We start from the raw sequence: 15,957 nt of genomic DNA, 5'->3' as shown, positions 1-15,957 counted from the left end.
AAAAAAAAAAAAAAAAAAAAAAAAAAAAAAAAAAAAAAAAAAAGAAAAAACTACCGATTTTTACTTTATTTTGCTATGCAGATAGCATTAAAAACAATATGAATGTCATTTGGAGATCCAATTTTTCTGGAACACAAATATTGTAATAATGCCAATATCTGATCAACCTAGCAAATAGATCATGAATATACAAATAACTAACTGTAGGGCATTTTCTTACACAGTAAAGGTACAAACTGCTTCAAAAGTAAGCAATCAGATTCCAAAGTACGCTTCACAAAAAAAAGCTAATTAACAAAGTCAATCCAAGATGCCCTCGCATCAAAACAATCGTACAATGTCGATTTCTCAGCAAACATACATACAAACTTAAAACCCTAATATTCAGCTATAAATTTACCAATCCAGGTCCTTCTCATCGCATCGCAGATGATGCAGTTCATGATAGAAACTTGCGAGACGTTTGTCAAAATAACATTCTTTTCAGGAAATGAAGAACAAAACAGGTGAAAAAAAAAAAACAGCATTACCAGGCGTTGAATGACGATGAAGCTTTATGATTGCATTTAGCTGACGATCGGCAGCCAGAATCTTAGATCAGACTTCAGCATAAGTCCGCCATCACTGAAGGCTGTGTTCGAGGAGGCGAACCATGCGCTTTCTGTAGTGCTCCTGCTCGAGTTACTTCTCAAAATGCTGAAGTTTCTTTCCCCATTCCCAGAAAACTGAGGATTTTATCACCAAATATTTTTGCATAAATAGCTCTTTTTTTTTTTAGATTTCTGTCTTTTTATGATTTTTATTATTATTATTATTTGGAAATTTTCAATTTCCCCACCTAGATTAATAATTTGATTCACTCACTAATTTTAACTTAAATAATCACTAATTTCAATAAAATCTATAAATTAAGTTTAATTAATAAACTGAGTGTCAACTATCTCGAAAAGTAACTTTGTTTTTTTATTGCACTATATAACCCGAACCAAATTTTATAACAAGTTTTTGGCATTGTAATCGAGGATTTTAATTTATTACGTTGATAATTTTTTTAGTATTATTGAAGGTAGGTTGTGAACGGTAAGCTGATAAGCCACCTCATGGAGAAAGGTATAATGCACTTGGAGTAGCTTAGGCACGATCAAATTATATTTTAGTTGTATTCTTCTTGAATGTGTTTACGTGACTCTGTTCAGACAGACTTGAGTAGCCTAGACACTTATTTGTTTTTCCCCTAGCTTAATAACTTAGTTTAGAATAGTTTAAGATGGATTCACCTATACAGTTAAGTACTGATACATCTTTGTTTATCTTTGTATACGAAAACGTTGAAAGATTATTATTCAAAACATCACGAGTTACTTCTCTATTTTCTCAAAATACTATCTTCTAAGTTTCGAGTAGTCTGATGAAGACGTCATCCATTTAAGTATAGGGTGTGGAGCTAGCACTGCACGATGAAGAAAGATAGGACAGTAGAATACTTCTTTTGTGATGCATTAGTAATAAATAAATATAAAAAAAATAATAAAAAAAAAAAAATCAAGATGTCATATTATATAATATAAAGATTATATTTTTAAAAATTTAATGTTTTAGACAAATAGCGTTTGTAGTCCAACGGTTAGGATAATTGCCTTCCAAGCAATAGACCCGGGTTCGACTCCCGGCAAACGCATGTGTTTCTTTTTTTTTTTTTTTATAAAAAACCTTCTTTTAGGGATCATGTAACTTAAATTTTAATTTTTCTTGTACCTTAAATTTTAGTTTTTTTAATTTATTTTGTAATAAATTTTAGTATTATTCATTAATTTAAAAATTATTCCGACGGTTTTTAAATTAATTCCAAAGGTTAGAATAGTTGCTGCCTTCCCAACATTATCTTATAAAAAATTTGTTGAGTGTCGAACTTTTTGAAAATAATGTAGCTCGTAGAAATCAAGTATAGTGTTTGTAGTCCAACCATTAGGACAATTGCCTTCCAAACAATAGACCCGGATTCAACCCCTAAGCTCACTATTATTGAATAGAGGAATTCTCGAACATTCGACAATCTACCGTGGATTGATATATTAATGGTTGATTCATTCCAATGAATCATATCTTTGGACACAATACGGTTTAGAATAGATTCTATTTTGAAAGAGTCGAAAAGGCACTATCTCATTAAAAATGTTCTATACATCTGTTCTTACTCAAGGCATTTCAGACTCCGTAACGTAATAGAACATTAGAATTTTTAAAAATAACTTGTGGAAAAGCAGAGGCCAACCCTGCATATTTTCCTCCTCTTGTGGTTAGTTCCCAACTTCAACCATTTACTCAAAATATCAAATTCAGCAGGATGCGTTCCACATTAAGAAGATGATGAAACAGAGCAATATTATTTGGAACACAATCCTACTAAATTCTTGATAAAGACGAGCATAGCTAAATCATGTCCATCAGTCAAACACAGTCGACAAAACATATAGCTAACAGAAAATAGCTCATAGAACTCACAAACTAACATGGAGAGATATAACTGTCACTACAGATTTACCTTAAATATTACCATATTAAACCAGCGTATGGAGAAAAATTGGGCTGGGATTTTGAGAATCCCTAGTTTCAGAATTACAGTTTTACTCACCTAGTGTGTTGTTGGCTGCTTCGTTGAAGGAAGCAGCCAGATACTCGGCGAGGCTGGGTTGAGAGCCTGACCTGCCAGAAGAAGCATCTAAAACTCTTGCTTTTTTCGTATTGAATTTCGAAATCCAAGATTCTGAAGGGTTGGCAGAACTTCTCAATGGAGCAACTGGCCTCCAAATACCAGGTTGCAGAACCTTCCAGGGATCTTCAAGCATGGATGGATCGTAAAACTGTTCTGGTCTAGATGATTTGTCTGATGAAAAACGACGACCATGAGAACCAAAACCTCGTCCCAAGCCAAATCTTGGACTAGGGGTCATATTGCCACGATGACCATGGCTGCCTCCACCAGGACTAGAACTGCCTTGATACCCAGGACTAGAACTGCCTTGATACCCAGGACTAGGACTTGGACTGAGGTGATTAACCATGTCTTGCGTTTGACTGGGGTAAGAATTACCTCTTGGTCCAGAGACAAAGCTGGGTGAGCTCATATCCCTTGGTAGCTGGCTAGGGAATTGGTTGACAAAAGGGCCTCTGGGGGAGTTCATCACCCTTGGGGGAGGACCGGGAAAGTGGTTGACATATGGGCTTCTAGGTCCACCCCACATATTAGGACTTCTTTGATCCATAGGAAAAGGCCTGGGCATTGCTGGGCTACCATGGCCACCAGATCCACTATAACCTCGTGCATAGAATCTCTGGTCAGGTGAATGTTGATGGAATTGATGAGGCGCAGAGGGAGACATTTCAGGGTTTCTCATTCCTACAACACAATATTATATCTAGATTTGGAGGAGAAAAGTGATTCCCTAACTACAAAATGCTGAAAGAACGTACTCATGATGAGAAATAAAATATAAACCACAACAAGCATTAAAAAAATTTATAGCTGATCGCCATATGAGATACTTCCCAATTCTACCAGTAACATCACATAAACTTTAATGTAAAATATTAGCAAATACTAATAAGATAGATGTGAAATATTACAAAACTCATGTCTTTTATCATTTAAAAAATACTGCTTTCATGATTGCATCGCATCCAACCATGGGGAGGAATTAGAAAGTTTGAATTGGAAACTAAAATCAAACTACAGAAGTATATCTTGTACAAAAGAGTGCTACGTAGCATTTATGTTAAATATATACATTTACCTCCCCCATCAAAAGCTTGCAAAACAAACACACATTTAATACCGAACCACTAATAGAAACACATCTAATTGTATATCCTTAATACTCTAGACATTTAACAGTCATGCTCATCAAACCAAATAAGAACCATAAAAGGAAGAAAGACTAACTTTTATCATTAATTTTCTCAAAAGTATATGACTAGCTTTTATAATCGATTCTCATTATGTTTCTCTTAGAATCCCTCCCATAGTGGCTCGGATTAATAAAGCGACAAAAAGTTTTATATGGGAAAGCCTGACATGAATGATGGCAAGCCACCTTTTCCTAGTTGGAATTTTCTCCAACACGCAGAAAATCTCTCTTTTCCTCTTAAAAAGGTTATGGAAAGTTCCATTGAAACAAATAGCTTGTGGATTTTTTTTCCTTTTTGTGCAAGGAGCCAGGCAAGTAAAGTTATAAATGTCCCGTTTGTTTCATGGATTTTGAAAGAATTTGGTTTTAATCACAGTAGTAGAGAGGATACACAAGCTATTCTTGAGACTCTGGTTTGTTTCTGCACTGCTCCCTGATGCAGGCTCTTTGTTCATAACCAGAAGCATTTCATATTCCTAATAACATCTCCCTACAGCCATCTCTATATTCAAAAGCTCTCAAAAGGTTAAAACTAGAAAGAATCGACAGTACTTTGTGACCAAGTTCATTTTACAACCTCAAGTTGGGAGCACCTTCTACTAGATTTTGTTTATAGATTACATGTCTGTATTGATTTGAAAGCTTCTTTGTAACATTTTTTTATGGAGGGGAACATAATAACCCGGCACATTAGGCCATTTTTTACCCATGTATTCGCAATTGGACCCTTCTATAATGAAGCATCCACCATCAAACAAGTAGCTTGATATCCTATTCCCATTACATGATCCTTTATTTTTTTTTCCATCCACAAATTATTTAAGAAATCATAAAATTACCTGGAAAATTTGATGGAACATAAGCATCTGGAGAACTATTGAGGTGGGAAGGAACATAAGCATGAGACACAGTCTGATTCCCTCTCTTCTTGCTAGAAGAAAATGCAGCCATAGGGTTTGTGTAATAATCAAATCTTGGGGCGGTACATGGTTCTGATTGCCCTAGCATGTTAGCTGAGGACTCAACCAATGGATTGGAAAGATGATTAGGCAGAGAAGTTTCAACATAATTAGCGACATCAGCCTGAGAAGCTTCCATTCGCATTGCTCTCAGTCGCTCCCTCCGTTTCTCGGATTCTTCCATTGAACCTAATATCATCAATTCTCAATCACTGTCATCACTGAAAACACACAACAGACTCGATCACAATGAAAATTAAAGACCCCTTCATGAACAGGAAACAAAATTCTCATAGATCTATAATCCCTACTTGGAGGTTACAAAAATGCACCTCGATTGAAATTAATTACAAAAGAAGTAAAATTACTGAATGCATCGGATAGGGAACTTACAACAACGACCGAAGAGAACTGAAATTACGATTCCAAAGAACAATTGCTGTTGTAAGAAATCCCTAGCTACTTCCTTCTCTGTGATTAACGACGAAATCCGTAGTCCTATAATATTCTTCAGCAAAGTTTCGGGTGTAAGGAGAGAAATTTCTAGAAATAGATAACTTCTACAAACTATACCTATATCTATATTTTATGTAGCATATTTGATCTTTCATATGAAAAAACATGTCAATTAAAGCCTCTAACGAAGACGAAGAATTGTAAGAATTGTAAACCCCAACGAAGAGCCCAACAGCCAATCAAGACTCTACGAGAAAGATCATAGTTCAATAAAATCTTTAAGCAACAACGAGGTCGAGCAGGAATTAGGCTAGGAGAATGAATTCAAACTCAGCGGAGATGGGATGAATATTGGTAAGGATTTTCATGAGAGATGTAGTTTTTTCGTAGTGTCAAATGCTATTCCACATAGAAGGAAATTGGAACAATACCTGCTACAATAATGAAGTCTATAAAACCGCTGCGAGGAGGCTGCGGTAGCGGCAGGGGCGGAAGAAACCACGACGGCGACACCGAACTGCAGAAAACGGTGAAGAGTCAAGAAGAAGAAGAAGCATTATGGGGGTGAGTTTTGTCTTTCTCAAGGAAAAAAGTGGGCTGGGCCTTTGAAAATGGGCTTTATATAATTAATTTATTTTTCATTTGTTATTTTGTTTTCTTAAATTAAATAAATATAAAAGTTTATTATAAATTGTATATTTATATTTTTTACTTTTAATTTTATTTTAGTGTATCAAATGACCAATAATGATTATATTATTCTCAATTTTATTTTTAATATTTAAATACCCTTAATATTCTTGCATACAACATATTTATTATTTTAGTTCCTTTTTTTTTCCTTAAAAACAAAATAAAAAACATTTTTCTAATTTTCAAAAATAAATTCTGGGCTTGTTGCCTTATTTCTGTTTAAATTTCAAACCTATGAATTGTTTTTTTTTATTATTTGGAAATAAAATTGAATTCCAGATTATTTGAACGTATTTATTACTATTGTTCAAATTTTTTTTGTTTAAATTAAGCCTATTTTCACAAGCTATAGTTCATATAAACATTAATATTTTCATAAGTCCAAATAATATTAAATTATTAATAGAACGTTAATTAATTAAATTTTAATTTAATATTGATTTGTTAGAAAATATAATAAGTTTAATCTTTTGAATCATTAATAATTACATTATAAAAAATAGACATTAAAATTTTGTTTAGTATGTTTATTTAAAAAGCAATTTTTATAATTATTCTCAAATAAATAGTCTTAATAAATTTATATAAATTTCCATTATAAATAATTAATTCAAAATAAAATTAATTATAAAATTAACCAATAGCCGATAAACCATCACTAGCATACACTTTGATCTTCATTTGTCAATTGTAAAATTAAATCAATTAATTATATTTTAATAATATGGTATTTTAATGATGAATGACCACTAATTAAATTAATCCAATGTTTATAAATTATATTTTTGATAATTATGAATGTTAATTTGGTAAGGAGAAGATGATTATATGGACTCAGACATCCAAGGAAGGATAGAGCAGCATTAGCTCTCAAGCCCGGCGAAGGCGAAAGCTCTTAGGCGGCTACTGCGAATGTTTTGAGAAACAAGCCTTACAGATATCATCATTGTTGCCACAATTTTTAAATGAAAACTATGATCGAACAAACGAAAAAAACAGCTATCTTAATATGTTCACAAGAGACTCAGACATCCAAGGAAGGATAAAGCAGCATTAGCTCTCAAGCCTGGCGAAGGCGAAAGCTCTCAGGCGGCCACTGCGAATGTTTCTGAGAAACAAGCCTTAAGGATATCATCATTGCGAATAGATTTTCAAATGCTAAATACCATACGAATAGAATACGAAGAAGTTAGAAGGTGAAGATCTTCAATCCGATACTGATCAAAATTTTAGTATGAAGAAGTTGAAAACAAATTTTTTGTAATCAGATCAAATCAGAAATTCTAACAAAAAAACATTTACACAAAGAATTCAACCTCATCAAAGATTCATCATCCGCTAAGACAACTATACGATAGAGAATACAAAAACGAATCGTCAATCAGAAAACAGAACAATACATTGCAACAAATCTGACCAAATTAAGTAGGCTTTCAGTGTGTGTAACAATCAGATCATTGATAGTAAAATCTCACTGAAATCCGCTAAGATTATTAGAAATATCATCATAAGCCTATAGAATCGAACACGCAACTCAAAAAAAAAAAAAAAAAATCCAAACAAGTCAAGAACCGACTCCACAACTCAACCAAATTCAAGAGGATGCACAAACAGAGAACATCAAAAAAGACAAAAAAATGATATGAGAATTAAAGATGAAATGTGGAGAAAAATGCACAAAAATCTTAGGTTTTCAGAGGAAACTTGGAACTAAAGAAATGAAAGCCAAGAATGGAGGAAACGACGCTTTGGATAAAAGAGGTCGAATTGTGAGTTTATAGGCCATCGACTGATAAATTAGGGTTTCTCGCTATCGAACGGTTTAGGGTTTTTCCAGTTTTCTTCCCCGCAACTTATGGGCTGGGCCGCAACATGATAAAAGTATATCTACTTGTGAGATGTAAGCTAAGCCCATTAAGAAAGGCTCAAATACCAAAATTCCTGAAAAAGATTTCGTTGCGTTTGCCGGGAGTCGAACCCGGGTCTATTGCTTGGAAGGCAATTATCCTAACCGTTGGACTACAAACGCTAGATGCTTCAATTTTTGAAATTATTTTTAACAATAAAATTGTATTTATTGGAGGATATTAAAACAAACGGCTTTCACACAGAAATAAGCTACGGGCGTTTGGGCGGGAGAAAACATGGATTTTAAATACTTTTGTTTATATTTTTCTATTTTTTTATTTTTAATTAAATTAATAAAAATATCCCTTAACTCTTAAAAGTTTTAATAATATTTTTAAACTTTAAAAAAAATTCTATAAATACCTTTGGATGGTAATTTCAGTAATTTATTTCAAAAGTATAATTTAAATTTTAATAGTATTTAAAAAATATGTTGAAAATTAAAAAGTTTTATTTATACTCTTCAAAAAAAAAAAAGTTTAAAAAAATACATTTACCCTTACTATTATATTTAAAAAGTAAGGATGAAAATTTTAAAAGTATTTTTCAAATATGATTGGTAAATATACTTTATTTTATATTTTTATAAAAGTTTAAATGTATGTGATTTTTTTTTTTAAAGTTTTCTGGTAAAACTTTTGAAAACTTAAAAATATATATATTTTTTTTTTTTGGAATGTTTGGAAAGTTTACAGCAAGTACACTTTCTATTTATTACTAACAATGAAAGTAGTTTTTAAATTAAGAATTTTGTTTATTTAAGCAAAATTTCTAGAAAAAAAAAAGAAAAAAAAAGATAAAAAAATGCGTTTGCCGGGAGTCGAACCCGGGTCTATTGCTTGGAAGGCAATTATCCTAACCGTTGGACTACAAACGCTAGGTGTGCAAAATCGTTATAAATATAGTTATAATTTATATAGATTTCAAAATCTTGGAGACATTAAAAAAAAGAACTTCCACGTGGAAGAAAAGGAATATTTAATTTTTTATTTCATCCCATCCCGAAAATTGAATATATATAATATATATATATATACATAATTCAATAATATTTATTTTTTATTCTTTTTAATGTAAATACTTTTATTAATCTTTTATTTATATATATATTTAAAAAATATTCTATCAACATCAATATTTTAAATTTAAATATTTGGTATTCATTGTTTAAGAAATTTCAATTTAATTTATAAAATGATTGTAACTTTTTAGTTCTAAAATAATTATAAAACAATTCACATGTCAAGTTATGATTGGTTGTAACTATCCATCTTCTAATTTTTAACTTAAGTGGCTACTACATGTCTGACGTGAAATTAATTTTAAAAGAAATAAAAAACTATAACTTTTTTTAATATAAAATAAGACATACACAAATCATTCAAACTATTTCTTTGGGATCTCGAGAAATACTTTTAAACGAAGGGAACATGATTTCATCATTTAGGAGGAGTATCAAAGTGTTTAACCATAATAGTCATGTTCATTCAACCAAATGGATAATGTGTTATGATTCTTATCTGCGGGACCTCATGTTATCATTATGACCATCATGTCAAACAAAAAACTTAAAATAATTGAAAATCACTATCTATGTCAATAACATGCACTTTCCAATCCGAAGAACTCTATAGTTCAATCCCTGGAACTATATAGTTAAACATGTTTTGATTTGAGCAATTCTACATTTGATGACCTCTTGAAATTTTTTCTAGAATGCATATGAGTAAGTACAAAACATATTGAAAGGACTCGTGTTAGTCTGTGAGAATAATTTTCACTTTTAGAAAGCGAGGAGTAGGTAATCTGATCATGTTATTAAGCCATTAGGTGCCCAAGAACCTAATATCATAGCTTTGTTAGAGATAGTAACTTTAAACGGTTCTTAACCATCGTATATATCTCATTTACTCGGGTGTCACATTTTCAAATACAACGATACCCAAAAGTTACCCAAAAGTGAATTATTATAGATGGTAAAAATTTGCAAGAATTACAACAGAAGAATGTACCTAATTCAAGTTTATGAAGTGAAAGAATTTTGGGAGACAAAAAAAAAATGAAGTGTTTAAGGGAATGTGAATGAACCTCCAATTTGGTTAGTTCCTGATGGAGGACTAATGGCTACCCAAAGAAGAGATATGGTGATAGCAATAAGCCCTGACCACACAAAAACAATGGTAGGTGTCCTTCCTCTTCTTCCCATCAGCCCTTTGGCAAAAGGGTAGAGATGAGCCAATACCCAGAAGCTAAAGAAAACGCCACCGATCAGTCGGCTCCATTGCGGTATCACACTGTATATCGTTCGGCTAAACCCGACTGCTATTGCAATTAAGTTCGTTATCATGATCGTGATTGGTGGTATCATTAGAGATGTCCATTTCACAATGTAGAGATCAGCAAACTCGTCGTCTACGTCGTCACCTCCCGATTTCGACGTCAAAGTGAACGATATTTCGATCCCAGCAACGACTTTTAGCAGACCCTGAAGTACAGCAGCAAGATGTGCACTTGTACCACCAATCAACCAGAACTGCTCATTCCTCCACCACTCTTCTAATTCAATACCAGACCATCGGATCTCGAGCACCGCAAGCATGCACAACGTTAACGTGATAACCAGAAGGTATGTAAGGAACGTGACGTTAAGCGTTTGGACGATGAACTGACCGGAGAACAGTGACAGTGCTGGTAGAAAGCAATATACTATGAGGAAGATTGAAGTGAATGGATATATCCCCACGTTTAAGTATGCTATTCTTTGTAGAAGTTTCATTCTTGGACTAGCTAGGATGGCGTTGTTGCGGGAGAAGAAGATCTCGACCGACCCGGTAGCCCATCGGAGGACTTGATGCAGCCTATCTGTTAGGTTGATCGGAGCTGTCCCACGAAAAGCGTCTCGTTTCGTTACGCAGTACACCGATTTCCATCCTCTATTATGCATCCTATATCCGGTGACCACATCCTCAGTAACAGATCCATAAATCCATCCAACACGGTTACCCCATTCGGTCTTATCTTCGTACCAGCAAGAAATGACACTGATTGCCTCTGCAACTGTTGAAGCATCGAGAAGATCACGAGGGATCGTAAGAGCACCCGGTGGACGTCCGTTCTTCACAGCAGGGTGATCGGCCAAGGGGCGGCCTTGAAATTCAGCAACCGGGATTGAATCAATAAGGAAAGTAGAGTTCCCAAATCTCTTAGGAAACAAAGAGAGATTCATTTCTTCATCATCAGAATCACCCATTCTCAAAGCTCTGCTCTCTTCCGGTGTGCTCGCAACTGATGTATGCTTTTTTCGTCCGCCACAACAACAACTACAAAAACCAGGGTGATGCTCTTTTGATCGAGGTGGATCGAAACCATATAGGGCAACCCTTCTAAAGAGACATCCTGTTCCGACGTAAACTGGTCCTTGAAGCCCATCAAGAGCTCGCATGTTAACGTCGAAAAACACAGTGTTGTGATTTGCATATCGATCAGAAGGATCAATGCCCTCGAACCTTTGAGGGAATTGGACATAGCAAAGACGATCGCCTCCACGATCCATCATGAAGCACATTCCTTCTCTCATTGCCTGAGAGTTGTAGATATAGTGGTCACAATCGAGGTTGAGAATGAACGGACCATTCGACATGATTGCCGAGGCTCGAACTAGAGCATTCATCGCTCCTGCCTTCTTGTTGTGGTCATAGCCTGGTCGTTTCTCTCGAGAAACATAAACGAGTAAAGGAAGACGAATATCGACCTCAGAAGTGTCGATAAGTTTCTCATCTTCAACATTTCCATGAAGAGGTTCATCACTAGGTGGCTTCAACATCACCTATAACAAAACAAGATAGACTCTCGGTGAAAAAACAGATTGAAATCCCTATTTAAACAATGATCTTTGAGTACGTTCGACGTTGTACCTGTATGATACCAGCATGGTCACCCTTCGAGTGCTCAGACGATGGCTGCAACCAAGTCCCTGGCCAATGTGTGCCATCAGCCATCCATGTCGCTTTAGCGATTTTCACACTCTCTATCGGCTCATCAGCACCAATGTTCTGTTTCTGAAGCTTCATAGCTTTGATTTCTTCTCGTGCATGATAAGCATCCGAGCGACGACGAATAGAGTCAGGAAGTCCATTTATACGAACTTTGAACTCGTCATACTCCCGCTTAACACGTCTACGATCCTTAACAAAATCTGGCTTAACTTTGTTCTTGAATGGATCTCTTTTCAAACTAAAATAAGACTCAGGATTGCGCGGTTCGATGCCATGTTTTCGACAGAAAGGAACCCAAGTATTAGCAAAACTTGCAGCTTCAGCCATGGCCTCGAAAGTTAAAAGCGCACCTCCATCATCAGAAACATAACAAGCAAGCTTTTCAACTGGATAATCTGCAGCTAGAATCGAAAGGATTGTGTTCGCAGTTACAAGAGGTGGTTCTTTCTCGGGATCTGCAGTAGAAACAAAGATATCTATGCCTGGTAGATCAGATTTTCCGGTAGGATTACTCGGACTAGGCGTTTCGAATTTCTCCGTCAACACGTTAAGATCAGTAGCTCTATTGATGGGGCACAACTTTGGCAGCTGATCAAGCAGCCAAGAAAAAGCAAACCAAATCTCACAAACTATAGACATAGCCCACAACCAGTATGCATCGGTGTTCGGATGGCTCACTCGCCAAGCCAAGAAGAACCCGAGCACGACCATTCGAACGACGATCAAAAGTCTGTCACAACAATGTTATTCAACAATAAGTTGGATGAAATCCCATAGCATGCTAGAATATCAATACCACTTATAAACAAAGAACATACCGATACGGGCTAAGAACAGCAGCAGGAATCTTCAACTTTCGAGTTAGGGGCCGCCACGGTTTATTCATAAACTCCATAGGCTCAACTTCATCAGTATTACCATTTTCAAAACCCTCATCCTTTGGCCATATAGCATTCCCATATCCATAAGTTCCTCTCGTTTCGAATAGCCATTTATTATGATCAAATTCTCCAACCCCCGTGTGGCTTCGCATCAACGCAGATTTCGTCGACTTCATCAACGACAGCCTCCTCTCCATCTTCGACATTGTGGCTGGCGGAGGAAGCGGAAGCGGTCTTCCATGTTCAACAGCAATTTCATCAAGATCTGTGTTTTTATACGGTTCTTTGCAGCCTGGACAAATCCCACCACCTAGTTTAACAGCATCGACATAGCAATCTCGACATATCTTGAAATCGCATTCACAAGGGAGTATATCGTTTCCACGTTCGTCGCTCATAACCTTTGCATCACAGCCAGGTATAGAACACGAAGATCCTTTCGTACCCGCCATTTGAGGATGTGTTGCTTCAGATTCAATCACTTTGTCCATTAAATGAGCTCGTGTTATGTTATTGAACCCACCGGTAAACAGCGAATTCGATACGTATTGCTCTTCAACCTTCTGTGAGATTGAAGGATCCATTGGTTGATTATCAGGTGTTGGAGGAATGTGTACAGTATAGTTCATAAAGTCACCACTCCCAAGCTCGCTATCGAGATCATCCCTCGAGTAGCTAATATAGCGACCGGAGGAGGTTCTCCGACCGAATGTCACAGTAGGTGGAAGAGGAGGCTTCTGTGCTTCAGATGCATCAGAAGCTGTGGACAAATTTGAACGGTTTGGCTTGAATGACTTTGATGCCATTGTCAAACTCAAAACAAGTTCTTAAGTTAAATCCAGCAGCTGCATAACAAAAAACAACATCTAATGTCCGAAAACGCCACAAACAGATCAAAATCAAACAATGATTCATAATGCATTGTATGATCGAACAATCTCAAACCCCAAAAGAAAACACAGGTTTATAAAAGGATTCAATAAACAGACCTTATCAGCAAAGAGTAGACGAAGCCCACTTCAGAGAAGCCTAAAACTGGAACAATCGGAGCAGATTGCCGGAAAGTTCTTGCCCCAAATGGATGGATTAGAAGAAACCCACTTCAGAGAAGCCAAAAACTGGAAGAATCGGTACAGATAGCAAGAAAAATCTTGCCCAAATGGATGGATTAGAAGAAACCCACTTCAGAGAAGCCTAAAACTAGAACAGTTAGCCACAATCGGAACAGATAGCAAGAAAAATCTTGCTCAAATGGATAGATTAGGAGAAACCCACTTCAAAAAAGCCTAAAACTAGAACAATCGAAACAGATAGCCAGAAAAATGTTGCACCAAATGGATGAACTGAAGGGCTTCACCATTCCCCCATTGAGAACGGGAAAGCAGAGAAAAAGAGAATGAGGATTGATCGTGAGGAGGACTAAGAGCACTAATAGGGCATGATTGAAGGAAAAAGAAGAAATAGTCAAGATTGCCAACACTAATCGACCATGATTCCAGGGTATCCTTGAATTATTCCATTCCCATATCAATTTTATATACAAAAAATGAGAAGAAACGTCACCGATGGAGGAAGCTTCAGGTGGGCTCAATGAAACAGAGGTGATGCTCTGTTTTTTGGGAATTAAGAAACAGTAATGGCGGAGATGAGTTTGATTCGGGTTCGAACCATATGGATTTCGTGAAGATTTGGGTTTGAATATTTAATTAGAGGAAGGTAGTGAAGGAGGGCATGGAAGAAGTCGTGAGGTTTCTCTATCAATGGTAGGTTTCACTGTGATGCAGACAACGTGGAGAGAAAAGTGGACTTTTACTACGCGGAGGGAGAAACAGAGCCAAGGAAAGAACAAGAAAAAAAAAATGCAAATAAGGAAAGTGAACGAACACAGGCGGTGGAAAATCTTCAATTTTCAATAATTTTAATTTGTAAAATTAATCATTTATTTTATTTTGTTTCCTTTTTAGATTAAAAAGTGTTAATATCATTTACTTTCGCTTGGGTCGATTTTGAAGCTCACATCTTCAAGAGAGGGGCCGAGGGGCCGAGTACATACACGAAGCGGTCCTGAAAATTGCCAAAACACTTCTTTTCTATTCTTTTTAGTTACAAATGTTAGAATATATTCAAACTTTGATTTGTTCGTGGGTTGGATTACGTCAAGTTAAAATGCTTTTTAAACCCAATTCAATGGTTCGAGTGGTAAATGTGTCAACCCTAGACAACACTTATTATGTTAGTTCATGAACGTCTATGTATTTATTTTTAAATATTTAATTATAATTTGCAACCCAATTAAAAAAAATATATTTTAAAAAATTAAGAATAAATAATAAAAATATAAATTCAATGAATAAATTTTTTATTTACAACACTCCTGCTTTAGAAAAAAAATTATTAAAATAAAATATAGAAAGAAATTTAATTAGTCCATAAATTTAAAAGTTATTTCTAAATCTACCAATAAAACTATTATTATTATTTAGGGTTGAAAATTAATTTATAAATTTAGAAAGTAATTAGAAAATAAATTAAAATGAAAATAAAATAATAATAATAATTGCATGGCACATGAGGAAAGAAAATAAAAAGAGGGAGAAAAAGAAGAGAAAATATGGGAAGCATGATGGCTAATGAACAGGTAATAATTAAATTAAATTAAATTATTATTATTACTATTTATTATTTATTATTATTTGTAGAAAAAAAGAAATGGGAATAGAGAATGAGATTGTCAGGAAACCGTGTCCAATCCATTGGCCTGTGTGAATGCCAGCTGTTTCATTGTCAAAAACATGCTTTCCACCCTCCATCCCTTTTATTTATTTATTTTTAAATAAATTATTTTTTTTTAATATTAAATTTGTGTCCAAGTTATTTTGTGATGGTTAAATTGTAATTTAAATACTATAATAATAATATTTTTAATCTAATAATTTATTATTTAATAATATGTAACCATTTTTTTTTTTTAATTATGTTCTTAATTGAATTGAGAGCGATCATCTGAATTTTATTTGATCTTGTGTGAATTTTTGGAAAGTACGTTCGAGAAAGATAGTTGACAATCGAGTGAAAGTCAATTCATGTTACGATGCTTTTGATGTTTTTTTTTTTTTTTTTTTTTTTTTTTTTTTTTTTTTTTTTTTTTTTTTTTTTTTTT

The 15,957-nt window shown here is 34.6% G+C and overlaps 3 protein-coding genes, 1 long non-coding RNA gene and 6 other non-coding genes across 18 annotated transcripts in view; 2 read left to right on the top strand and 8 right to left on the bottom strand.

Moving 5' to 3' along the window:
- LOC111499994 (peptidyl-tRNA hydrolase 2, mitochondrial-like) overlaps positions 1-678 on the bottom strand; it is a 7,873-nt gene extending 7,195 nt beyond the window's left edge. For 3 of the 4 annotated variants that reach the window (XM_023151766.1, XM_023151762.1, XM_023151765.1), the window contains exon 1: positions 531-678. The gene's annotated coding sequence lies outside the window, so the exon portion shown is untranslated. Of the gene's footprint in view, positions 1-64; positions 154-530 lie in introns of those variants that run through there. The other variant, XM_023151763.1, reaches the window with a different exon arrangement.
- The window catches only part of LOC111500002, a 5,248-nt gene extending 4,472 nt beyond the window's left edge, over positions 1-776 (top strand). The window contains exon 2 of the long non-coding RNA XR_002721034.1: positions 488-776. This is a non-coding gene — a long non-coding RNA (uncharacterized LOC111500002). The remainder of the gene's footprint in view (positions 1-487) is intronic.
- Positions 777-1,606: 830 nt separating this feature from the next.
- TRNAG-UCC lies at positions 1,607-1,678 on the top strand. Its single transcript has one exon. It is a non-coding gene; the product is annotated as a tRNA-Gly (tRNA).
- Positions 1,679-2,365: 687 nt separating this feature from the next.
- LOC111499971 (protein SICKLE) lies at positions 2,366-5,879 on the bottom strand. Of its 6 annotated transcripts, none has more exons than XM_023151729.1 (4): positions 5,752-5,879; positions 5,258-5,372; positions 4,745-5,085; positions 2,366-3,397 (listed from the first exon to the last, which is right to left on the bottom strand). In XM_023151729.1, exons 3-4 carry the CDS (start codon positions 5,061-5,063, stop codon positions 2,625-2,627), a joined length of 1,092 nt encoding a protein of 363 aa, XP_023007497.1. In that variant the 5' UTR covers positions 5,064-5,085; positions 5,258-5,372; positions 5,752-5,879; the 3' UTR covers positions 2,366-2,624. The 6 variants fall into 6 exon arrangements, with proteins under 6 accessions (XP_023007497.1, XP_023007500.1, XP_023007498.1 ...); XM_023151732.1 differs by having other exon boundaries at positions 4,745-5,053; XM_023151730.1 differs by having other exon boundaries at positions 5,258-5,362; positions 5,752-5,873.
- A 964-nt stretch (positions 5,880-6,843) lies between these two features.
- On the bottom strand, positions 6,844-6,965 carry LOC111500035. Its single transcript, XR_002721049.1, has one exon. It is a non-coding gene; the product is annotated as a small nucleolar RNA SNORD14 (small nucleolar RNA).
- A 68-nt stretch (positions 6,966-7,033) lies between these two features.
- On the bottom strand, positions 7,034-7,156 carry LOC111500036. The gene has a single exon (XR_002721050.1). It is a non-coding gene; the product is annotated as a small nucleolar RNA SNORD14 (small nucleolar RNA).
- Positions 7,157-7,440: 284 nt separating this feature from the next.
- Positions 7,441-7,528, bottom strand: LOC111500029. The gene has a single exon (XR_002721043.1). It is a non-coding gene; the product is annotated as a small nucleolar RNA R11/Z151 (small nucleolar RNA).
- A 442-nt stretch (positions 7,529-7,970) lies between these two features.
- Positions 7,971-8,042, bottom strand: TRNAG-UCC. Its single transcript has one exon. It is a non-coding gene; the product is annotated as a tRNA-Gly (tRNA).
- A 684-nt stretch (positions 8,043-8,726) lies between these two features.
- TRNAG-UCC lies at positions 8,727-8,798 on the bottom strand. The gene has a single exon. It is a non-coding gene; the product is annotated as a tRNA-Gly (tRNA).
- A 1,046-nt stretch (positions 8,799-9,844) lies between these two features.
- LOC111499949 (cellulose synthase-like protein D3) lies at positions 9,845-14,612 on the bottom strand. The gene is made up of 4 exons (XM_023151696.1): positions 13,787-14,612; positions 12,735-13,642; positions 11,836-12,646; positions 9,845-11,747 (listed from the first exon to the last, which is right to left on the bottom strand). Exons 2-4 carry the CDS (start codon positions 13,601-13,603, stop codon positions 9,990-9,992), a joined length of 3,438 nt encoding a protein of 1,145 aa, XP_023007464.1. The 5' UTR covers positions 13,604-13,642; positions 13,787-14,612; the 3' UTR covers positions 9,845-9,989.
- Positions 14,613-15,957: the final 1,345 nt, after the last annotated feature.

Source organism: Cucurbita maxima, unplaced genomic scaffold (genome assembly GCF_002738345.1).
Source record: "Cucurbita maxima cultivar Rimu unplaced genomic scaffold, Cmax_1.0 Cma_Scf00027, whole genome shotgun sequence".
In the NCBI taxonomy this organism is placed as follows: Eukaryota; Viridiplantae; Streptophyta; class Magnoliopsida; order Cucurbitales; family Cucurbitaceae; genus Cucurbita; species Cucurbita maxima.
The sequence above is the reverse complement of the archived record's forward strand: the minus strand, read 5'-3'. Positions and strand labels throughout refer to the sequence as shown.